Source organism: Apus apus, chromosome 3 (genome assembly GCF_020740795.1).
Source record: "Apus apus isolate bApuApu2 chromosome 3, bApuApu2.pri.cur, whole genome shotgun sequence".
In the NCBI taxonomy this organism is placed as follows: domain Eukaryota; kingdom Metazoa; phylum Chordata; class Aves; order Apodiformes; family Apodidae; genus Apus; species Apus apus.
In genome coordinates this window covers 91821894-91847012 of record NC_067284.1, presented here as the reverse complement: position 1 = coordinate 91847012, position 25119 = coordinate 91821894, and the positions used below count along the sequence as shown (strand labels likewise).

General features: G+C 35.5%; 1 protein-coding gene across 9 annotated transcripts in view; it reads left to right on the top strand.

Moving 5' to 3' along the window:
• Positions 1 to 25119, top strand: part of QKI (QKI, KH domain containing RNA binding) — a 153452-nt gene that overhangs the window by 95041 nt on the left and 33292 nt on the right. For all 9 annotated transcript variants that reach the window (XM_051616228.1, XM_051616227.1, XM_051616229.1 and 6 more), the window contains one exon: positions 5633 to 5776. In XM_051616228.1, coding sequence (XP_051472188.1) covers positions 5633 to 5776 — 144 coding nt within the window. The remainder of the gene's footprint in view (positions 1 to 5632; positions 5777 to 25119) is intronic.

Genomic DNA, 25119 nt, shown 5'->3' with positions numbered 1-25119 from the left:
TGGTTAGCCAGTCTTTATGGGCAGTTACATATTAATATACCGTCTGTTGTGTTCACCCTTTCCCAATTACAGCACTGACCTTGTCTTGGCACTTACCAGCCCCTCATGATCTTATTTGACTCACTTGTCCAGCAGAAAATAGAGGAGAAGGGAGTGTGGTTTTGCTGCATCAGCACATTTCCCTGGCTCTCTAAAAGCAGGTGTGGTGCTGGGACTGGACCTAGTGGAGGGATGAGGACTGTCTGGTCAGGGGACCAAACCTTCTGAAGTTGTTAGATTGTTTGCTAAAGGATACAGTAAGACGAGTTGATTGAAGTAATTTTCTTGTTTCATTAAGGCTAGAGTTCTCCTGAATATGTATCAGCTGATGTGAAGTTATTTGTATATCTGAGTCTTCTACAGTGGTCTATTCATTGCATAATATGTTACAGAAATCCTCTGCCTTCCAAATGTTTGTTTTAAGCAATCTCTGCACCAGAGACACCAAAAACATAAAATTCTGTAGCTTAGGCTGTCAGAGCAGTTAGGAGAGCAGAAATTACCGTGAACAACACAAGATGGACAATGTATGTGGCTGATGAAAAGTTGGGAGTAATGACTTAGTTTAGGGAAAAGAGCATTCTTCTTAGATTCCTGTGGTTTAGTTTTACCAGTTCAACTGAGTCAACAAAAGGCTGTTAAGTAAGACGTAATCCATATTGAATGGTTGAGTGATTTTTCTCTCACTCTTTAATTCATACCTGACATGTTGCATAGCTACAATATAAATCAGCTCTTACTTAACAATACTTAAACTGCAGCAGGACTAGATTTGCTTAAAATAACATCACTTTTTAGTTAAATTTAACTTGTTTCAAAATTGCTCTAACTTGACACAGTAACTTTTAATTCACAGCTGCTTTTAAACTACTCTTCCAATTATTTTTAAAACTTTGATATATATATGTGAATGTTTTCATTATGGAAAATAAACCATCACCTAGAACTACTGTTGATTGTAATATACTTATAGTGCACTTTATTAGAAAAATAATTGTGGTAATTTTATCAAATACGAATTTCTTTCCACTTCTTACCCTCCTCCATTTGACTGTGAGAAGCGGCTCTGAGAGATTGTACTGTTTTTCATATCTTAGGATAATTTTAATTAAAGTTCTTGTAATGTACTTGAATTAGGTGTTCTGTTGTCTTTTAATTTCAGTGTTGAATTTGACATTATGTAAAAACATTCTTCCCTTTTACTCTAGCTTTTCTGTGGTGTTTGTCATTCAACAGGGAGACCAGCTTGTTGTAATAGGTTGGTGAAACCAGAGTTTAATAACCTATCACTTTGAGATGTGTGGGAATACTAAGGTTCATTCTCAATGTTCCCTTGAGCCAGTGGCTTTATTTCTCTAAAAGGCCCCTGCTGTTGGTAGTGAGCTGTGTTTGTTTTTTCTGGAATTACTGGAAATTGTATGGGTTAGAGTAGAAAAAGTGCATAGAATGGAACTTGCACTTTATTTTTTTAATACTAGGGACCATAGCTTTCTGGAAAAAATGCCACGTGGAAAACTTCCTTACACTCTTACCACATTGCATTCCTTCTCTCTTTAATGTAACTAATATATCCCTGCCTGAATATAAACAGATAGTGGGAAAGTATTTCTTCTCAGTGTTTTGTTTAATTTTCCTGTAATGGCTTTCTGACAGCTGGAAATGACTGAATTCTGCTTCATCTGTTTTTAATTCATCAACTTATTTTTAGGCAGTTGGCCATACTGTGAAGGTCTTTAGGCCTTTGTGGTGAAAAAGTGACATTTATTTTTTTTTTGTAAAGCTCTTGATAAAATATTTCATTATGGTTGTCTTTCTGAAAATATTTTCCCCTTTCACCATTTGAATCTTTCGAACCATTTAAGTCACGCTTGACTTCTCTGCTTTGAGTTTGAAGTTTTCTGAAAATTATTGCCTAGATAGAGGAGTGGTCTAATTTAATATGTCTAGTCGAGGGAAGGGTATCTCTAGTCGAGGGAAGGGATGCACCGAGTTTTCAGTCATCTACTTTGTGTAGCTTACAAAAACCTAGCAAGCTGCCGTCCCTTTCTTATTAAATCAGTAGTCGAGCTATTGAAATAGGAACCTTTAAAATGGATTATGGAGATGTAAATAGAAATGGCCTTAAAAGACTGGAATGCAGGAGGTATAAGACCATGACTTGGAATTACTGTGGTAGGGTGAGATGTATGGAAGGCTCAGGACACAAATCAACAGGAAGCTGGCTTCAGTATTTATCCTCATAGAACAACTTCTCTAATATTAAAGCCTGGCTGAAGAGATGCAATTGTATCCTTTGCCTGTTTTTTGCACACGCCCGCCCCCCCCCCCTCCCCCCCCCCCAACTCCTCTCCAAGAAAATAAAAAATAATCAGGAAAGAAAAAAAACACCAAAATTTCTGTAACTGTGTTGTAAGTATGTTACTTTACGTAATTATGTTACTCTTTTATTTTTGTGCAACCAATTTTGGGAAATTGTGGTAAGATTTTTTTATTTTTTTTTTAAACTACCTAATCCATTGACTTTAAGAGCAAGGTAAATATTGAGCAGTTTCTTCAAGTCCATTATTGTGTATAGGTACCCTGAGAATAATGAGTGTATATGCACGGGCAACAGAAAAGAAACTGTTAACCCACTAAGAAAGGCTTATATAACAGAACAGAAGCATTGGAGGAATTCAAAGGCACAGTGTGTTGGAGTAGAAGAAATTGGAAACTCATTCCAAACTCGGTTCTTTCATTTTTTCGACTAATTGTTTTTTTAAAACATACTGTGTGGACTTCTATTCTTCTTAACCTTTCTTTGGTTTTACCATTTGACTTAATAAATAGTACTCTGCACAACAAAAGGACTTTTATTAATGTTCTTCATGACCATAGGAGACCATTTATAGAGCTAGTAATTTACTAGCTCAATTATCTTACTGATAAGTATTTGTATGATTGTGCTGTGAGGTCTGACCTTAATAATACACATGATTATTGACCTTACACACAGTGTGTTCCACCAGAAGTAAATTAGGTCATGTGGAAAAAAAAACCTTTAAGGTTTCATCTGTTTATTATCCTATGTGCAGCTTTTAAAAACAAAAAAAAACCTCTCATGCTGTGACAAAATAATTTTAAGTGCAGCACCATTGGTTGAGATTACTTTAATGGAAATATTTAAATACTGAATAACAGAGGGGCTATCTTGTTTTATATATAAATATATATACATATTCTGCATTCCAAAAGTTATTAATCAGACATATCCACTATAATAATGTGCATTTCATTTTTCATTGCTGATAGGTGGTAACTCATCCAGATCTTCCAAGTTTTTGACACTTTGTACCATATAATTTTCATTATGAAAGAAATTGATGCAATGCACTAAGACCCCTTTATGTTTGTCACACTATGTATGAGCACATAGTTTAATCGCACAGTAGCTAAATTGCATTTAGGCATTCCTTCTCTTTTAGGAATAGAACTTGCCATTTTACTTAGGGACACCTTTCCTTGTCATTTGTCCCTCATGTTTTTTCTTTTTTTTTTTCTGTGCTACTGTAGTTGTGCACATTATCACACATCTCATGTAGTAGTAATGGCACCTTTCCCATTCCAGTGTTATGTCAGCTCACTACCAGTCAGTGCAAGAAGAGGTAGTGGGAAGTTTCTTGCTCTGCCCTCTGCTGGTTCAGGAGCCTGCTCTCATTCATCATACCTGTAACATAATACTTTGCACTATCTCATATTAATACAGCTTGTCACTATATACAAGAAAACAACTCACTTCTGCTTTGGATTAAAAAAATAATAATAAATAGAACTGTTTAAATAGTGATAATGAAGTTTTAATCACAATTGAGTGAAATGAGCTGCAAATACCTTGTTGCAGATAGTTATTTAAAAGATTAAATTACAGCAGAGAACATGTTATAATTCAGCTGTGCTTCATCCGGTTCTGTTTTATAAATGAGGGTTTTTTTCCTGTTTTTTTTTTTCACCTTCTGAAATGTACAGCGATACTTTCACAGCCATCATTGTTTAGAAATTTTCCTAAGATAACATTTAAAAATATTACTGTATCTGGTAGTATGGAGTAGTGGGTTTGTGCACATTACATGAAAAATAGAAGAAATTTCCTTCAAAGTACTGACTCTTTTATACAAATTTTCCATACATCTCGCATTATTCTGTTTTTTCCCCTTTTTTATTCTTACCTGTTCCACAAAACACTTCAGATTTAAAGCAGCTGAATTAAAGATGGAACATTCTGAGGAACAGTGCTCCCTCAGGTATATATGAATATAAAATACTGCAAGTATTCATTGGTATTAAAACTTCAAACATTTCCTGTGCAAGTCTGATTTTCTGGGAGAATTTTAATGAAATTTGAGGAAAAAAACCCATCTGCCATTAACTTGGCTTGCCTTAATTTTTAAAAAATGTGAATTGTGGTAATGCCACAGGAGGCTCTTCTGTTATGCCCAGGTTTTTTAATTTCAGATAAGGTGGGGGTTTTTTTGTGTTTTTTGTTGTTGTTGTTGTTGTTGTGGTTTTTTTTTGTTAATACAGACCTTTATTTTGATTCAAAAGTTGAAATAAACCTTTCTCATTTACTGAAGTTTTGATCTTTCCCCCTCCCCATGTTTTTATCCCCTCTTTTTATTAACATTTTAAATATTGTAAAATTAAAATACAGGTTTTGGGAAATTTAGCTAGCCTTTTTTCACTGTTTATAAAAGCAGAGTAGGAAAGTTTTTTCTGTGTTCTTTATCTTGTTATTTGAAAGACTGGATACTTTTATGTGTTACTTAAAGTTACTGATATCTGTTGCTGGAAAATGTCTATATTGAAAAGATGTTTTGTTTAGCATTCCCCCCTTTCTGAAAACATTACTAAGATTTGTCTTTGGGATTATTCATGTCATTGATGTAACACAGCACCTGTGTAATGGTGACCATCTTGTTATGTGCTCCTCCATGACTTCGGTGTTAAAGCCTTGTCATCTCCTTCTCTCTGCCCTTCATCCAGTGCATGTAGCTCTGCTTTGCAAATTGCAGCTTCTGTTCCTTTTGTAATATTTGATTCTTGATTCTTTTCTTCATGAGTCTTTAAAAGGGATATTTTTAACACTGAAGAACTGCTTCCTTGTCCTTTGGAGTCGTTCAGGAATTTCTATGTATGGTGTCTGTTTCACTTTTCTTGAAAATAAGAGGTTGCTTAACCACCAGTATGTTTTATCTGCTTAACCCTTGAGAGGCTCCAAAGAATACTGGAAGCAGTACTGTGTTTGTAATACTACTTTGTCTTGTTCCTGTGGTTGGAAAGGTACTTGGAGAAATTGTTTGTTTAGTAGTCTAAAAAAACCCAAAGCAACAAAATTTGAGATTCCAAAACACAAAAATCCCCCAAAAGATATCTTGAACTCTTAAATTCTTGTTAAGTAACCATGTAAAAGTCTCCCCAATATGAAGAAGTCTTTTCCCATCTTACTGAAAATGCAGTTCGTGCTATTCACAGAATTGTTTTGTCTACTCTTTATGTGATTGTCTTATGCAGAATGTAGCAGTGCTTCATAGCTTCCTTGTTCTAATTTTTCTTTTAGGAAGAACAGAACCGAGGCAAGCCCAATTGGGAACACCTGAATGAGGATTTACATGTACTTATCACTGTGGAGGATGCCCAGAACAGAGCAGAAATAAAACTGAAGAGGGCTGTTGAAGAAGTAAAAAAGTTACTGATACCTGCAGTAAGTATTTGTATGCAAGTCTTTGATTTCCATTTCCAGAAGTTACTTCTGAAATACAATTAATACTGCAGCAGAGTATTAAAGGAAGAGTAAGCCTGCAGAACAGCATCCTATAATGAATTTTAGATACTATTTTGTAATACTCCAGTGATCTTTAATGTCTCATCCAAGACGGAATTACTCCTCAGAGTACTTGCTTTCTTACCTTCTTTTGATATAAAAATGCTTCACTTTAAGGCTGGGGAAGTAGGACATGCTTTTATGTTTCTCTTTGAGATGTTTCTGATACTCTAAGAAAGAAGGCATGTTTTCTTTGCATTATCACATTAAACACCTTCTAAAAAGAACAGAACCCTTCAAGAACACAGTATCAAGAAACTTTGCTGTCAATATACTGGGGAATAATAAATATGATAAAACTGGAAAATAGGCTGTCTTTCTCATATCCTGATAATATAAACTGCCTTCTTCCCAGCCATAAACCTTAAAGCCTTATGCAGGGACCAGAATTACCCTGTGAGAGCCCTTCCCTTAGATCTGCTCTGTATTCTCTCTCAAAGCAAGGAGACTCAGCATGGCTGTATAGTCGCATCCCATGCCATTAGCTTGCACCTTATGCTGATTTTTACCACCACTTTTGTGCCATTATAAAATGATAAATAATAAACCTTTTTCAGTAGAGGAAAAAATGTCCGTATTACAAGGAAAGATTGAGATTATCCTTTGAAAGAAAGTAGTAGGTGGTGTTAAAATGACTTAGTGATTTTGGGTTCTTAGTGAATGCTAATAGACACTGGCTATGAGGAAACTTGTGGTGACACATGCTGTATAAGCACATTTGTTCGGAACACATTTTTCAAAGTTACCAAAGATCAGGAGAGAGACTTAATTTTTGAATCAACAAAATATGGTGGAATATTAAGCAGGGGGTGTGAAAAAAATGTAGTTTACCCCTCTTTGCATTGCACTTTGGCGGTTTGTGAAAGAAAAAGAAATAGAGAATGTAAATCTTCAGAATTTAGTCATCTGCTAGACAGATCTTGAGCACATTGGGCTTGAGTTTTTAGTCAGGATTAGAAATGGTAACAAGAAAAATAATTTTTATATGGACAAAACTTGGAACCCTTATGTTCATTCTCTTTGCTATGGAGCAAATAGTTTCAAAACACACACAACTGAAACTTCTGTGTGATACAATTAATTTAATCAAAAATCTGTTGATTCTTCTACTTCCCTCTTATTGCTGAATAATACAACTGAAGGGTCACTTTCAAGATGACCAGGACACAAAGCCCCAGCATGTCTCAAGTACCGACATATATACTGTTTGTGTTATGTTTGGCTTTGGGAGCTGCTGGTTGAGTGTTTTCTGAACTTCAAAACAAACAAACATTAGTTGTTTTTCATTGTGATAGTGTAAGCCAGCTCTTTGTCTTGAAAATATTCTGCCTCATTTAGTAACTTACTCAGCTGGGGGTGGTCTGTAATCCTGATTGTAAAATGTCTTTTTCCCTTTAGAAAGAAGCAACAACACAAGACTTAACTAGTGTCCAAATATAGCATGATAATACGTTGTCAGTTTGTTTCATTATCATCTTTATATATTTTATGTAGGCATGAGACTTCTGTGACAGAAGCCATGAACCTTTAAATAATCAGAGTAAGCATGAGCAGAAAAAAAGCAAAACTAGCTTATTATAATAAGAGGTGGGAAATTAGATGTTGGAAGATGCCAAAGTGGCTCTAAAATGTATTAATGGAAAACTGGAAATTCCCTTTCATGTGGTAGCATACCTGCAAGGATTACTGTTTTCCAAATAAGTATCAGAGGATTAAAATTGATTAAAAGATCTTAATGTATTTGTTTTAACTTCATTCAACTTGAATACAATTTGAGACTATATAGGAGAGAAAATTCAGTTTCATTCTTGCCATATAGTGGCAATGCTTTCATTTTCTGAGATACATTTCAGAAAAGCAATTTTTATACTCAAGATATTAAAAAACCTCATTACATTTTATAGCAACTTCACAAATAGGCACATTTCTAAAATGGATTTCCATTTGAAGTGACTTGTGTGAACAGACACTATTTCCGTAGTATAGCATTTCTTCTCATCTGGATCACTAGTAATTTTTTCCCTGTGGATGTGAATTATTAATTGCCCTTTCTACTTGCTCTTGGATTTTTACAAAGATGGTGGCATAGTCAAACAGTTTATCTTTAGAAATATAAAGGACAACTTGATGCAGATTGGCTGAAAAAGCTGTTCTTTTTCTCCATAAGGAAAAAGGCTAAGACCTTTTTCTCAAAAAAAAAACAACCAAAAAACCAAACTATTTTGAATTTAATTTACATTTCTTTGGTATGAAACCTTGTTGGCTGTACTTGACGTTCTACAGAACTAACTCTTTTCCCATAGTTCAGTGAGATAGTGGTCATTATCTGGATGTGCGAGATCATTTGGTACTGCTTCTTTCATGTTTTTCTCCAAAGAAAAACAGGAAGAATAAAGCATTCTGCAGGCTTGTGGGATCACACTGAGCTGCACCATCCTTATGCATCCTAAAATGAATCTTACAGGTTATTGACATCTCTTCATTGTGAGAGCTTTGAGAGTTTGTTATTCACAAGAGTTCAGTAAGGCTGAGCGGTTCTCTTGCAAAGGAAAGACACAAATTGCTCTGGATTGTGTGCTGCAGAATGTACATAAAAATGCAGAGCCTGTGTAAGGGGAAGTACATAATAATTAAGTATAGCATACTGATTTACAGTGTCTTTAAGGGTTTGGAATTAGTCTTTGAGGTCGTGGGTGGCATTGCTGAATTCCTCTGCTAGAAATATGTAAGGCTTGTCTGTATTCCAAGAAGTGCTGAAAAAATAAACTCTTGTAGCTGAACGTGTTTTCTAGATACTCCTTTTCTTATACAGATGTCCAAGTTTCTTTAGATACTATTTTGCTTGTATACTGTCTTTATATAGAATGAGGGACATACAACAGAATTAAAATTTCAGGTAATACTTTTTACCTCTTTTTCCTTTTGACTCTATATTCCTCCTTTCTGAGGAAAAGATAAAATTTCTGGCTTCTACTTAAGGGTTCTAATTTGGTCTGGAATCAGTTTTTCAAATTCTGTCTATCAGTCTTTATGCCCTGGGGCAGCTGTAGTTTTATTTGGTTGCTGCCTCCATCTTGTCTGAAAGCAACTGCAACATAGTACTAGGCAGTCATACTCGCAGTAAGACTGTATTTATCATTTACCACTACTACAATAGAATTTGAAGATTGTGATGGGTAGGAAATAATGTTTCAGTAGTAGGTTGTTTAATTTTGTTAGTACATTTGGTTCTTGCCTGTAATAGTGATTTTAACCTTTTCATTCTTGAATATCTTTAAATTTATTTATATGGTATAGGGGAGAGTATAATTATTTAAACAAATATATAATTGAGCTTGAGTAATATAAATACTGTAGTAATATTGATTTCATAATGTCAAAATCTTTAAAGTAGATTAATGTCAGTGGCAATGTTTTGGGTTTTTTAGGTAATTCAAGCACCTATAAAACCATGCTTTTTTTAAGAGATAGTTATTCCTTAATATGAAGTAACATTTATTGTGATTTCAAGTAGATGGGAGTCAACAAACAACCAATTTTGTAATGGTACTTTTTGTGTATTTTGTAGCAGCTTTATGCGTTGGACAACAATTATCATCAGTGTTTCCAAGTACTTAATCCTGTTTAGTAACAGGTGTTTCAATGTTGTGATTGAGGAATTTAAAAATGAAGTAAGGAAAGAATGTAAAACAGATAACATACACTTTTTATAAAACAAAGGATTATTATATTCTCTGTAGTAGAAAGCAGGAGAATTAAGAAATAAATTCTGAAAGGAAATCTGGGGAAGGAGGATTTGATTTTCACCTTGAAGCTAATGTTAGCCATCTAATTTTTTTAGAAAAAAAAAATTGAATGAAAGAGTCAAATAACAAATTATTCACTGTGAGCATCATGGAGCATGATACTCTTCTTCGTATTCAGGGTCTTGAAACGTAGTATGCCAACAAAAATATCAGCAAAGCTTTGTAAGAATTTATAATGCAGACAACTACAACAAATATATGTGATCCAATGATTAAAAAAAAAAATCTTTGTTAAATGGGATACAATCTCTTCTTTGGTATTGGTTGCTTTAAATTGTGAAGAGATGTTAGAAACATACAGTACAAGCATTTTGTGGCTCCACTGAATGGCTTGCTTTGCTAAAGAAGTGAGTTTTGCATGGTAGTCCAGCTAACATGCAAGGATTTTGTTCACAGACTTCCTTCTTCCAAATGCTTGCTGCACTCCTAATCAAAACAGCAGCAGAAAATTACATTCTAGTGTTTCATCCAGTTTTATGTGCTGTATATGGCATGATTTTTACAAAAAGGAACTTTTTTATAGTGATGCTTGTTATGTAAGTATTCAGTAGCTGTCCTCCTTCTGTTCGTGCCCTATTACTAGATATTTTGTTTTGATGGTATTTTTATTTTTAGTCACTTCTACATACAACATATTATATGAGAGAATATAATAAAGGAGCAACTGTATTGGCAGTGTTTTATTTTTCAGTTGGATAAGTTAGAAGCATTTATTTCCAAAAGACTGCCTTCAGCAGGTGGAGCTTCTTTATTAGTTTAAGTAAATTTTGTAATACCTTCCCGGTCAGTGTATTTCTAAATTTCTGTTGTGGTTTATTTTCAATTTCTTGCAATAAACTGAAGGATGTCTTAATTTTTACCGTGAGAACTTTGTGTGCTGTGAATTCCGTAGCAAAAACCTGATACAGTAGAGTTTTAATTTTAGAATTTTAAATTGTGCTTTAATAAAAAAACAAACAAGTGGTTATTGTAGTAATGCTGTATGTAATTTGCTGCCCTGTAGCTAAGACTTGAAAAAGCTTGAAATTTGAAAGATATCAGATTTTGTTTTAGCTGTCTAGAAAGCCACAATAAATTCTGCATGCAAGTTTGACTTCCCTGAATAGCTCTTTCAAATTCATTCCTGCATGGCGTGCTGGTTTTACATTTTGCTTTTACAAGTGAGAATATAGTGCCACCTTCCATAGTCCCCCTGTTGAAATGTTGGTCACACTGAGCAATCCATTGTTTGCTGCTTGTTCAATTAAGGTTATGAAATGAATAAGTGGTAGAGTAGCAGACAAAGGACATTGCTGTCCTTAAAAGCTCTTCAGGAAATCTGTCCTGTCAGTTCAGATGCAAGTCTCTCACAGTGCACATCGTGTAAATTATCAAAAGAGAAGTTCTGTAGGTAGAGTAATGAAGCAGCAAACTTCTGAGGAGAGACTGCTACATAACATGTGGTAAACTTTTTGATGTGGAGGAGAGGTGATAGTGTGCTATTTTTAGTAGTGTGAAGCAGACTTAATGTATCCGTGACAGCATGAACCAAGGGCTGGTGCAGTCTTGCCGTTCCTTCATGATTTGCTGTTCCTGATTCCTGTTTTGCATCGGAAAGTAATGGCCTTCGTCTCATGGTGCAGTGAGTCCATTTGGCGGAGAGCTTAACCCTGGATTAGCTGACTTGCTATGGCATCAGTTTTGTTTTAGCACTGACAGAAGCAATGGAGTGAGAACATGCAACCAGGGGAAAAATGGGATTGCAGCAGACCAGATTTAAATAAACTTCTGCAGAACTGCGAGTGAGTATGTTCACCTGCAGATAGTCTGTGAACAAAATAATCAGAAACTCTGTGTGGCAGAATATGACGATAAAAAACAAAAGATGAACACCATCAAGCCTGTAGATTTTCCTCTTCTGTTTTCCATTCTCCAGTATGTCTAGTACTGGTAATTTCAGTAGCTTATTCACAAGTTGAATAAAGAATTAGCTATGTTGAGCTGTCCTTAAGTAAATTCTGATATGCATTTTACGTCTTACTCTGCTGCAAGTTTTTACTGTAATACAAATCTGTGTTGTAAAATGAGGACAAGAATCTCTTACACCAGTTCACATAGGAAGTGTTTACATATTTTACTTGATATGTTACTGCCAGTGCTAAATTTTTGAGCTTACACTAGTAGTAACTATTAATAAAATTGTTTCAAGCCAGCTGCAAGTGTGAAGCAGCTCTCTCCATCATTGTGTACTGTGGTAGAAACTAGACTGGTAATTCATTACCACTCAAATAATGTCTGTTGGTGGAAATTATTTTTGAGACCACACTTACTGCAAGATATCTAGGTGATTGGAAACTTGATTAAATTAAAATGCATTTAAACTCAATTTAATTCCTCGAGTCTCCTGAATTGATCTTTGTCGTACTAAGAAGAAAACTAACATTATTCATCAGAATTTTGTTAATGAGAATAATTTTGAAAGGAAATACAAAATTTTCTCTTTTATGATTATAAATTTGTTTTCAAGAAGTTGGAAGCTAATTAAAGGTTAAATACAAATTTATGATGATCCATGCCCTCACATATTTCAGTTGATTGTTTTACAAATTTGGATATGTAGTCATGATCAGATAGAATTATTTATATATGTCTAGTTTGAATATCTTATACTTTTAAGTAGCAGTATATACTGATTCTTAGTCCACCTGTTACTCTGAATCTTCTCCCAAACAACTTTTGATGGCTTCTAGAACCTGGGGAAGTGAGTTAATTGTGCCTACGTTCAGTTGCTGTTGAATACCCTATCTCTTTTCTCCTTTTCCTTCTTCTCAAAAATATTTTTGGAGATGTATACCACTCTCCTCTGTATTAGTTTACTAAAGGTGTTACAAATGTATGAATTGAGAAATGGTAGATCCTAATTTCTTAAAAAGACCTTGGGGAAGCTTTTAAAATAGTCTCTGCTCAAAGAGAAACAAAGAGGCTCTGTTGCCTGAAGCTCAGTAGGCACATGCCCTTCCAAAGCAGGATTTTGCATTGATTGGGAGCTCTAATTAGGTTCTACATGGGTTTTGTCTGTCTTCCAGAAATGTGCTTAATCTGTTTTTTAGTAGACAAAGTTGTGTAAGAAAAAAATGACCTATTGACCTATTCTGGTAATTAATTTTGTGGTATCTCTTTTTTTTTATTCTTCATTGCATTTTTTTAAACTTGATTCCTCTATTCTTGGCTATTTTTCCTGTGCTTCCTGTAGTCTTCCACCTTCTTCCCCCCATATGATTGTTCTTTTTCTGTTGATGGCCTTGTAGCAGAGCATTTAAGCTGGAATCTTTATATAAAATCTTGTTAAAGTAATCTGTCCTCTTATGTAAAAAGTAGATGATGAAGCTATGATTCTCCTTGTCTGACCATCCTGATAAAGATTATGATAAGACTGCAACAAATTATCCTTACAAAAACCCCTTATCCTCCATTTATAGTTACTGTTGGGTTTTGATTGGTTTTATTTTTTGAAAACAGGGCCTTATACCTAAGTGGAAGAAATGCTAGTTGTAGAATTGTGATTCCTGAGAAGATACAGTATAAAGAATATAATTTTTTTGTCCTGCACTTCAAACACATTTTTATACCAAATATTAACTGGACTATAATTAAGGAAGTCATGTACAAGTTTTCTCAGCAGTGGTTTCTAGAGGGATCTTAGCAATTGCAAAGATTTTTGTGTGAAGTAATAAAAAAGTAAAGTGTTAAATCATTCTGTATTGCCTGTGTTAGTTTTCAAATCTAGATTTCTAATTACACAAATGTAAAGCTTGTCATACAAACATCTGTGGTTTAATGCTATCTGATGATTTATAGTCATCAAGTTGCTCTACATTATGCTATTTTGACGTCAGAACACAGGAAATTCTAACCCTTGGAAAAGTGCCCAACTTAAGTGTTTCTTTTTTAAAACAGTACAGCAATGCTTGAGTTTGCAGTGGAGTATTAGTAAGATTTTGCTTTATTTCCTAAGTTGTTAGTAGGCTAAGTCTTTAACATGTGAATGCTCTGGACCCTGTAATCAGGAGAAACCTAGCTGAGAATGTTGTAAGAGATTGGAGCTATCTATCTTAAATAGCTAACATAATTTTGGACTGGGCTATTTCTAGCAAACTACCAAAGTGGAACCTGGTAAACTGTCCTGGAAAGTGAAAGATTAGATAAGATGTTACTGGAAAGTTATATTTGTTGGAACACAATTATTAATGAGAAGCATTTAAGACTCTTATCAATTAGTAGTTTGTGTATTTTCTGTTCTTAGGAATGGTATGGAGTTTAATTTTTTTATCTTATGTATTTTCATAAGTATTTTAAAAGCTTTGCTTATTTTCAACGGCACTTTATTAGGGATAACTTTATGAGAACAGAACTGCCATTTACATCTTCAGTAGTAGTACAGTTATCTAATTTTTAGTATTTCGACAATATCTGTGTATGTAGTAAGTTATGTTAATCAAATTAAACTGGTTTTGGGCAGGGAAGTGTGTTTTAAATTCCAAATCACTTGGTATTATTGAATTGAAGGAAACCTGAAATCAGCAAATCTCAGGAAAAAGTCAGGGGTCTCTATAACTATATCCAGTCCTTTGATATTATATCCTGTAATAAATTGGGGTGGAAGATGTGAGTTTTTCTTTGACCAAAGACAACTGTAGGTGCTAAGAATTTCACTTCTTCTATTTATAAATAAGTAAATCCATCCTTTGAAAGATACTTTCCTACAGTTTCCAGAATTGTACATTTGCAAATCTTTTTCATAAATAAAAAAATCGGACCCCCAAACCCACCATTTGGAGTTAGCTGTCTTACGAGAAGTAGTAATTTTGTTGAATTTTTAGTCATGTAATTGCATGCATCAGTATGCTCTCATCTTAGAAATAGCTTCTTTGGGATTTTGTCACTCTAGCTTATGTTTCCTAGTTTGAAAACAGAATTTAAACTTACAGTGCCTTGGCTTTCTTGGGAACCATAGTAGCTGTACAGATACAGTTGTACTAACACAAACAAATGATATGTCTGGAAAGGTGAAATGAAACTAGAAGAAGGAGCAGAGGTTTGTCATATATACTCGCTTGAATGCTGTAGTGATGGAATTTATGCAAATAGGCAGTTCTAGTTCTTGCTGAGCCTTTTGGCTACGTTAGACAGCCAGTGGCCTTTTTTTTCTGTATTTTCTGGTCTGAGCTTTTAGTTTAGTGAGTACACCTATATCTGCTAGGGTCTTAAAGAAAAGTTTTGAACTTTTAAAACAAGAGCTTGCTTGCTTAGTTTGGTAAAATGTATAATCAAAATCAGTGCTGTCAAGAGAGATATGTTGAATAATGTTCATGCATGGGCAGGAACACTTTCTACTAGAACAGGCTGTTAAGAGCCCCTTCCAACCTGCCCTTGAACACCTCCAGGGATGGAGACCCCACAGCATTTCTGGGCAGCCTGTTCCAGTGTGTCACCACCCTTACACTGAGGAATTGATGCCTGATCTCTAACCTAAATGACTTTTCTTTCAGCTTAAAACCATTGCCCCTTGTCCTCTCACTTCAAGCCCCTGTAAAAATACTCTCCCCAGCTTTCCTGTAGGCCCCTTCAGGTACTGGAAGGCCACTATGAGGTCCCCCTGGAGCCTTCTCTTTTTCAGACTGTACAACACCAACTCCCTCAGCCTGTCCTCATAAAGAGGTGCTCCAGCCCTTGGATCATTCTTGTGGCCTTTCTCTGGACACGTTCCAACAGGTCCACATCTTTCTTTTGCTGGGGGCACTAGAACTGGATGCAGTATTCTAGGTGAGGTCTCACCAGGGCAAGAGTAGAGGGGCAGAATCACCTCTCTCGATCTGCTGGCCACACTTCTTCTGATAAAGCCCAGGATGGAGTTGGCCTTTTAGGCTGCAATTGCACATTGATGGCTCATGTCCAACTTTTGGTCCACTAGTACCCCCAGGTCCTTTTTCACAGGGCTGCTCTCAGGTGTGACCTCCCCCAGCCTGTATTCATCTCTTGGGTTACCTCAGCCCAGGTGCAGGACCCTGCACGTGGTTTTGTTGAACCTCATGAGGTTCACCTGGGCCCACTTCTCTAGCTTGTCCAGGTCCCTCTGGATGGCATCCCATCCCTCTGGCATATCAATGCACCACCCAGCTTGGTGTCATCAGCAAACTTGCTGAGGGTGCTCTCAGTGCCACCGTCAATATCGTTAATGAAGATATTAAACAACACTGGGCCCAGCACTGACCCCTGAGGGACACCACTTGTCACTGTTTTCCATCTGGACTCTAGAGCTGTTGACCACTACCCTCTGGATGTGACCATCTAGCCAGTTCCTTATCCACTGAACAGTCCACCCATCAAACCCCTATCTCCAATTTAGTGAGAAGGGTGTTGTGGGGGACCATGTCAAAGGACTTGCAGAAGTCCAGATAGATGACATCCACTGCTTTTCTTTGGTCAACTAATGTAGTGACTTTGTTGTAGAAAGCCAGTAGGTTGGTCAGGCAGGATTTGACCCTGGTAAAGCCATGCTGGCTGTCCTGGATCACCTCCTTGTCCTCCACATGCCTTAGCATGTCTTCTAGGAGGATCTGTTCCATGATCTTTGCAGGCACAGAGGTAAGGCTGATAGGTCGGTAATTCCCAGGGTCCTCCTTTCTACCCTTTTTAAATACGGGCATAACATGTCCTTTCTTCCAATCACCAGGGACTTCACCTGACTGCCATGATTTTTCAAATATCATGGACAGTGGTTTGGCAACTACATCTGCCAGTTCTTTCAGGACTCTGGGATGCATCTCATCAGGTCCCATGGACTTGTATATCTTTAGGGTCCGCAGATGGTCACGAACCTTATCTTCACTTACAGTGGGGGGACTTTGACTCTCTGGCCTTCATCTTGTGAGGCATCAACATGAGAGTTGTGAGGAGAGGGGTTGCCAGTGAAGACTGAGGCAAAAATGTTGTTGAGAACCTCAGCCTTCTCCTTGTCTGTTACCATTTCACCATTGAAGCTTATCAGGGGGGTATGCTTTCTTTAACCTTCCTTTTCTGGTTTACGTAAGAAAGATACACACAAAAAAATGAGACTTAAAATTTGTCTGGTCATAGAAACACTTGTTTTCCCCTGTGCTAGCAAAGATACTCTTTAAATAAGTGTTAACTTTTTCATCTGTGAAGTACAGTGATAGCTCCTTAGTGATTTGTAAAACACTCATAGGGGTAAATATTTACTTAAAAAAAAAAAGTATGAAAGGTCGTTACTGGAATGTGAATTCTTTTGTAGCAATCTGTAGTTTTACAGGTGGTCCTGAAAACAGAAGACATTTGTGTTATCCTGTAAGACTAGACATTATTGGGGAAACTCTGAAGGGTTCTTGGTGTTCATACAGAAAGTTGTGCTAATAAGAAATAGTTTCATTGATTTCACATTAAAGTAATTTAGAATTATCTTGGAAATTGTTTTGTTGCATAAGCCTTCATGTAAATTCTGAATATTACTGAACTTAAAAAATAATAAATTGTGTATATATCCAGCTATTTAGCTTTTGTACTTTATGGCTTTAGTAAAACATATTAAATTATGTGTCTTTCTAAGAAAGTAAATGGGAAGATTAGCAATTTTGCAGAGTCACCTAGGAGTCATGCTCAACTGGTCAGCCTTAAAGGGACTCTTAACGGTACTACTTCAGAAAACATCCTCTCTTGTTTCTGTGTAAATCATCTTGCAGTGCTTGGAAAATAAAGCATGTAAGACACTAAACCTGAGAAGTAGTGCAGTTTCTTCATGTTATGCCATATTTTATATTCTATATATTTTGCAACTGCTAGAAGTAATCTGTTTATAGTAGTCCCAGTGTAATGATGTTAATCATCATTAAATAATACTTAAATTAGTTGCTGTATCTAGGATTGTTTTTGAAAGATCCTAAGTGAGTCTAGTAATTAGATTTCATTAAAATTAATGGTACTTTGTACCTCTGAGGTATACACGCTCTTCTAAAAATCCTAGTCTGGCTTCCTTTTGGGGACTTGAAAGTAAGATGCACATTTATGTGGATATGATAGTAAAGATCAATGGTTTAGGTTTGAAATTTATTTTTACTAAAAGTCTCAAGTTGATTTGGAAGCTTCAGAAATCTTTGCTAAGACAACTTTTGTGAATATGTAGTTAAAACAATCTGCAGAATAGTCTGTGTGCTGGTTTTATTTATTTTTATTGCATTTTAATCTGTTTAATTACTTGCCTTCAAATGTGAATGGCACATACCCGTTCAGCCCAGTTTTAAGGTAGAGGGCAGCCAAGGAAACTAGATGTATGATTAAATGTAATTTAATGAAAAGCACATTTGGTTTAAGGCATGGTTTGTCAGTAAACTCTAACTGATGGAAGTGGCTCTAGTCATAGTAAAAAAACCCAACCTCCTTACTTATTCTGGTGTTCTGATATCAGTTTGGTTTTTTATAAGCTTTGCTTTTTACTTTATTAATTTCTTTCACAGAAGTGTCAAAGTGGAATCTTTTTTAATTAAAACCATTTATCAGCAGAAAACCTTAACTGAATTAAGACGAGTGAATATTGCTCTTTTGTGACTTCTTTAAACAGTTTGTATTTCAAGGGAAGCTTATCTATAAAGTAGAAGAATTAAGTTTTGTCTTTAGAGGTCTTTAGAACATCAGTCTGTTACTTCGGATAAAAATTCCAGCTAATTTCTGAAAAAAAAGTCTTAGTTTGAGTTGTAATTATAGAAACTAAACAGTAAACGTCTCTATATTCCTCCTGTGTTAATATTATTAGCATATATTACCAATCCAAACTAGTTAAATAATACACTTAAAAGAATAGAAATAATGTTTTACTGTGGATTTTGGAGGAGGAGAATCTTTCTGTCAAATTATCCTTTCAGTGCTTCTCTATACATAGCTTCACACTTCTCTATTGGGACATCCTTTAGATGTCTAACTAATTAGATCACTTTTTTTCCTGACTCTGATCTCAGTCATATGGCTACACTTCCTTAAATTTGTCAGAAACATTTTTGTGTTTCTGGTGATAGAAGTTTCTTTTCCTCAAAAGTACATGGATGTGTTACATTTCTGGCAGAGAACATCATCTGTCCTGTGTGACATACAATCCACATTAAAGAGGAACAAATAATGGCACCACCTTGAAAGTGTGGTTAAACTTAAAGGGTTTTTCAATTGAGTTTCTTGGAAAAGAGATTAATACAGGTGGCTTATTCCTACACTTGTATCTCAGTGATTGTGATTATCCAGAAGAATAAAAAGATCTGATGATTTAAGTCTCTGTTCATTTTCCTATGAGAAGTACTTGGTGTTACACTGTAGGGCCCTCCTTTTCTCTTGATACCCGAAGTATGCCATCTTGGAGTGCTAACTAGAGCATAGCTTTCTTGTCCTTTTTTTGTGGATCCTCAGAGAAGCACTGTCTCCAAAGATAAAGCGTCCCATTTTTTCCTCATGTGAATAATGAGCTTATAGATGTCTCCTAGCTTTTTGCAAAGATATGGTTGATCCTGCTTTAAACCTATCTCCACTAAATTTCAGGATGAAATTTACAAAAATAATGTTTCCTACTTACCACGAGGAATTCACAGAGAGTAGTATTGGACTTGTCAGAGATTATGCTGCTTCTTTCTCGGAGCAAATTTCGTCCATTGAATGTAAATGGAATCTTTCCGTAATACCAACAGCTGTTTTGACTCTGAGACCCAGGTCTCTTGGCACTGGTGTGCTTAGATGACCTTAGATTGCTAGATTTTGAGTGATTTATGAAGGAACAGTCAACCTTCCAATTTTTCATATCTTGCAAATTCTGGACAGTATTTGTAAAGGGATGTTATTTTGTCTTTTATCTTTGTGCAGAGGATAATTATTACCTCTGATAGGTGAACCTCACTTGAGTAAGATGAATGGATAGAGGTCTGTATATTGCAGATCAGTACAGACTGTATGGGCAGATCTGAAACTGGGGACACCTGTGACAACAGGTATCCTCCAGCTGCTTTCACTGGACAATATATGCTGGCAGTAATGGAAAGAGTGGCAATGATGGTTTTGTGTCATCTAATCATATAGTGGAAGATTTTAAAAAATATGCAAATGGTCAGCCAGCACCAGTTGTCCTGACTATTCTGTTCCTTTCTTAGCAGTTCTTTAGAAGCTAAAAAGAAAATCCACTCAATGACCACTCATATTCTTCTCCATCACCAATCAGGTTCATGTCTGATTTGTTTTTTTTAATACTGAATCTCTTGCTCTCAAGAATGTTTTGGGCATTTAAGATAAAGATGATGTTTCTTGTCACAGCATAGCTCATCTGATTTTGGTTTCTTAAGTGTCATACTAACCAGAGAAAGGAGATGATCTGTTTCACAGAGAGCAAAATTCACCATAGTTGAACTATGTTATTTGATTTAATATTTTGAATTTTTGATCCTAAAATAATTATGTCATCATGACAGTTGCAAAAACTTCTGTTTTATAAATAGAGATTATTCTAAATGTGTTCTGGAGTGTGTAGTTCCCAAGACCATATCTCTCTTCTGCATAACACAGTTAATATAAAGTTACAAGAAATTACTGCTCTTTGGAGGAGGTAATTCATTAGGAACATTAGATTACTTCATCCTTTGCTGTTTAACTTCTATTTCTGAAGGTTACATGAAGGAGTTTTCCTTTACAGATATTATAAAGACAACTTCCTGTAGAAAGTTTCTGTATTGCAAAATAGAATTTCCAAAGTAACTTATGTTAGTGTCAGTAGATTAATATTTTTGAACACATATGTTTATCAAATGTTGGTTTTGCTATGATGATTCCATGGAGAACATTTCCCAGAAATGACTTCTTAACCACTACTTTACCATGAAATGTTTTCAGATTTTGTATTCTGAGTCTTCAATTTGTGGAGGGATGGTTAATTTATCTTACAATATCAGTACTGCTAATTATATCTCCATAACAAAACTCTTGATTAAAAATTCTTATATTAATTTATTTTATTTCAATAATTCAAGATCAAATCTATTGCACTGTAAGGCATACAAAAGAAGTTTGTGGTGGAGAACAGAGCAGCATATTTCTGATTGCCGCTGCCATATGGTGGTACATGTTAGCACTGAACTTAATATGTATTTTGTAATGGAGATTTAGGCCAATGTACTCTCCTATAAATAAGGAAATTGTTTCAAGGCTTCCTTTGAAGGGTGGAAGTAACTGTTATAAAAATTAGTCTCTGTAAGTAGCTATTTGAAGAAGAAGCAAGAAACCTTCCAAGTATGCAAGTATAAATAGATTCAAACTAAAAAGAGCAAATGAAACTGTTGAGTACCTTTGAAGAGCTTTCTTATTTAGAATGCTCAGTCTATTTTTAGGCACTGATTTCTTTTTGCAGTTACACTTTCCTGAACTACACCTGTATTAAAAAATACAGTGAGGTTACAGTATCTCAGTAATTTGGTACTTCTACATTTTCTTAAGCTTTTTGGAGACACATTCCTGTTGCTTCTTTAGATTGCCTTACAGCCCTATATATGCTAGGCATATTACAGTTATCTTTCTTGTGATGGATACCTATTGGGTACTTACATATTTACAACTAAATTGAGTATTTCTTCTATGACACCTCAGCTCATTGTTCCAAAATTGCAGTGCTTTTGTTTAAAAAAAAAATAAGACAGTATATGTATGCATGCATCCTGAGGATTTAAAAGCTAATATAGTAGTTGTAATATGAAAATATTTTATTTCACTGCAACAGTATTGTCTAATGTGAAAATGTCAAAACAATTTGAATTTTAAAAGTATGTTCTTTGCTTATGGCAGTAAATGGAGGCCTCTGGGTGGAAGCTGACAACATGTTTTTTTCAGTTGAAATGTCTGAATGAAATCTGATGATAAATACAGGAATAGCCAGCATTGTGTAAACAAAGCTCAACAGGGGTTTTTACATATATATGTATGTGTGTGTGTTTAAGTCTGAAACCTTGTTTCTAGTGAAGAGCATAGCAAGAGACAGACTTCAGAGCAAATTCTGATAGCTTGTGTGACAGATTGGCCACCTCAGTGAGAAGCCAGTGGCACGCATGTGAAGTTAAAATAGTACTTTAACCCTGACAGTTTAAATATTGGCCATGTAACTGCATTATTTTTAAATTATTTAAGTGTGTTAACTATGACTAGAAATAAAAGCTATTCGAGTCAGGATCAAAAGTGGAAAACATAAACTGACCAAAGGTGATACTAAACAGTTTGTTCTTTTTCCTCACTGACTGACTTGCTTTTTAGAAATGTCAATTAAATGTTTACCTTAATAAACATGTAAGTGAAGCAAATGAGAAAAGTCAAGTGTAAATGGGAAAACAAAAACAAAAACAAAACTGGCAAGCATAAAGCATTGAAATAAATTACTTTAATCTAGTGCATCTTTAGCACTCAGGAAAAGGGATAAAAATCTCCCAACTGAGACGTTATCTAACTGTGCACCACTTAGGTTTCTGAATGGACCAATTGATGAAATATCCATGTAACAGATTGTACTGACCATGCTGTATCATATAAAAGGCACAGCAGTATGGCTTATTATGAATAACTCTTCATAAAAGTTTTAAATAAAGTGATTGGGTGTTTTTTAAACATCCTTGATATATGTGGAATCCTTGTTTTGTTTCTCCAAGCTTATAAAGAGAGTTTAAAACAAAAATAAAAAAATAGTTTATCTGTAGACACCAGCATTTTTGGATAATGTGAGAGGAGCACTGGTTATAATGTATCTCTAAATGTTGTAGAAGAAAAGTTTTAGCAAATACATTTATGAGAATAGCTTCAACCTTTTTTTGGTAAGAGTGAGGAAGTCTGTTTCATATGTGGGTTTAAAAAGATTTAACTAAAGCATATCAGTAATTGGGTTTCTTCTGTGGGTTATAAACAAGAGAGGAAGTAAAATCTTTGTGAACTTATGCAAATAGTAGAATTTATCTAAATTGAAAGGTTATACAGGTGACAGGAAGTGAAGAAAAGTCACTCAGGGTAGGTCAGTTATTAAATCTAGTATTGAGAGGTCAGGTTTGTATCCAAAGCATTCCCAGCTTTAGCAGTCACTTGGATGTAAGGACCTATTGGAGCCACCACTGTCGATATACAGTACTGTAACTTTTATAATGTGACTCAGCCTGATTCTTATGCAAAACGAGAGAGGCTTTCCTGAAAAAAAATAAGTTGCTGTTTGGAGAAAACCTATTTTGAGGTTGATGTTCACATTCCTGAAAAGGGTTGTGAGATAATTTTGCAGTTATGGCCATACCACTTAGTTTATGATTCTTTAAAACGCATGTTTGGTTAACCACACACCTGACAGGCATCCTTGTGCAAACCAATCACATACAGTGCAGCTCAGTGGCATGGATGATGATCTCAAACTTATGCTATAGTAGTCCTCAGATTCTGTGCCAAAATGGTCTAGCAGTACTTAGACAAGTAAGCCAGCAAGATCAACATCTTCCTTCTTTCTAGAAGACAAAATTAATCCATATTGGTCCAGAGACAGAACATGTTTATTCTGTTCAACATTGAGCTCCTGTTTACCTTTTAATGGAAGAGAGAACAGCTGGGACAGAAGAGCAAGGGAGCAGTCATTAGTTCCCTTCACATTTTCATGATTAAGAATGACAGAGAAAAAAGCATTGACACAAAAAACCCATGAACCCTTCTCAAAATGAATAACACTGTAAAAGGACCTGGGTGCCTTTTAAAAAAACTGAGACGTCCTAGCAATAGTGAGATGGTGGGTGCTTATGCATTCAGTATAAAGACAGAACACAATATTCAGTAGCTTTTCATGAGTTCCTTGATCTTTAGTTTAGACTAATACATGCAGTATGTAATAGCAATAATAGAAGAGGAATTAATTTGATTTGAGAGATGACTTAAGTATCTTCAGTAGTCAAAACGCATAAGTTAGTGGTTCAGTTACTACCTACTTTGCTGTCATACTTAATGTTTTTTTATTATTATTTTCTTAATGTTTGTTCTGCACAACTTGGCGATAGAAGATCCTTTGTCTTTGCAGACACGAAGCCTCACTTGTGAAAAGCCTTAATGTGAGAGTACATCCCCTCCTGTACACAGAGGTGTTGCTACGGTTCTCTGCCCTGCACAGCCATTTTAATCTGAATGGGAGATCTGTCTAGGGACCCAGTACAGTAATTAGCAGTCTCTTCAGAGTGTCAGAGCAGAATTACCATTGTAACGGTTTAGCTGGAGGATAAAAGGATTGAATTTGGGTCTGCCTTCTTGCCAAACTAAATGAGTTGCCATGGGAATTTTCAAATATAAGAGGCGTTTACTTAAAGCAATTTGGCGGGTTTGAATAAACTCATAAATTACGAGTTTTAGAGGAGAGATCCTTGCTTTCTCTGGCATAGGCTGAACAGCAAAGAAGGCTGTTAGAAAGCTGCTTACGTTCTTAATAAGTTGATCCATGTTCCCTTGCAGACTGTCAGCTTATTAAGGCTAAACAGTTTCTGCTAAATACAGTACAGTAAGCACATTTTGAGAGACAGAGTTAGCAACAAATCCCTGGAGTAAAAAACAAAATCTGATTGCTCTAAACATAAATTGAATTTCCTTTGCTAGATTAGATCTGTTTTCAAGTAATGCTATTAAAAATGGTTCTCTGTATTGTTTCAATAAACATTAACCTGCTATTGATTTCAACTTTCCTCAGTGCATGTAATAATTATTACAACACTTGTCAAATCTGCTTCTGAAGGGGTAGGAGGACATCAAAGGTTTCTTTCGAAAACAAAGAAGGTGCTAGGGCCCTTCAAACTGTTTTTTTCGGGTCACATGTAAATGTTTTCCCAACTCAGGCCTGCCTTCTCTCTGAAGGGAGTTGGGCTTTGACCTGCTGACTTCTTTTTCAGCACGAGTGCTATTGAAATGTGAGAAGATGGACTTGGTGCTTTCACAAATGCCTCAAGTGATGAACATCACTTATGCTTGTTTAACCTTCAGTTGTGCTCAAGAAGTCAGGTGTAGAGCTGATGATCGTTTTGCACTGTTTATTTGGAAGTATGCAGCAGTGTTCTCCTAGCCACTTAGATTTGATAACTTAAAGAAAGAAACAGGGAAGCTTATATGTGCTTTTGAATACTTTAGTACCAGATTTTAGTTTTTTTTTTCAAGGAAATGTCATTATTGGAATATTATGCAATATTTTCCCCCAAAATAATTTGTACTGGGTATATAGCTTAAGGCTTTACTGTTTCCTTGTGATGCTTTTTAGAATGTATCTCAAATCTTGAATCATTGTAACTATAAGGGTATGGTGGACGAACTTAATCAAAAATAAAGTAGCACTGCTGTAATGATAGTAATTTAGACTTTTGT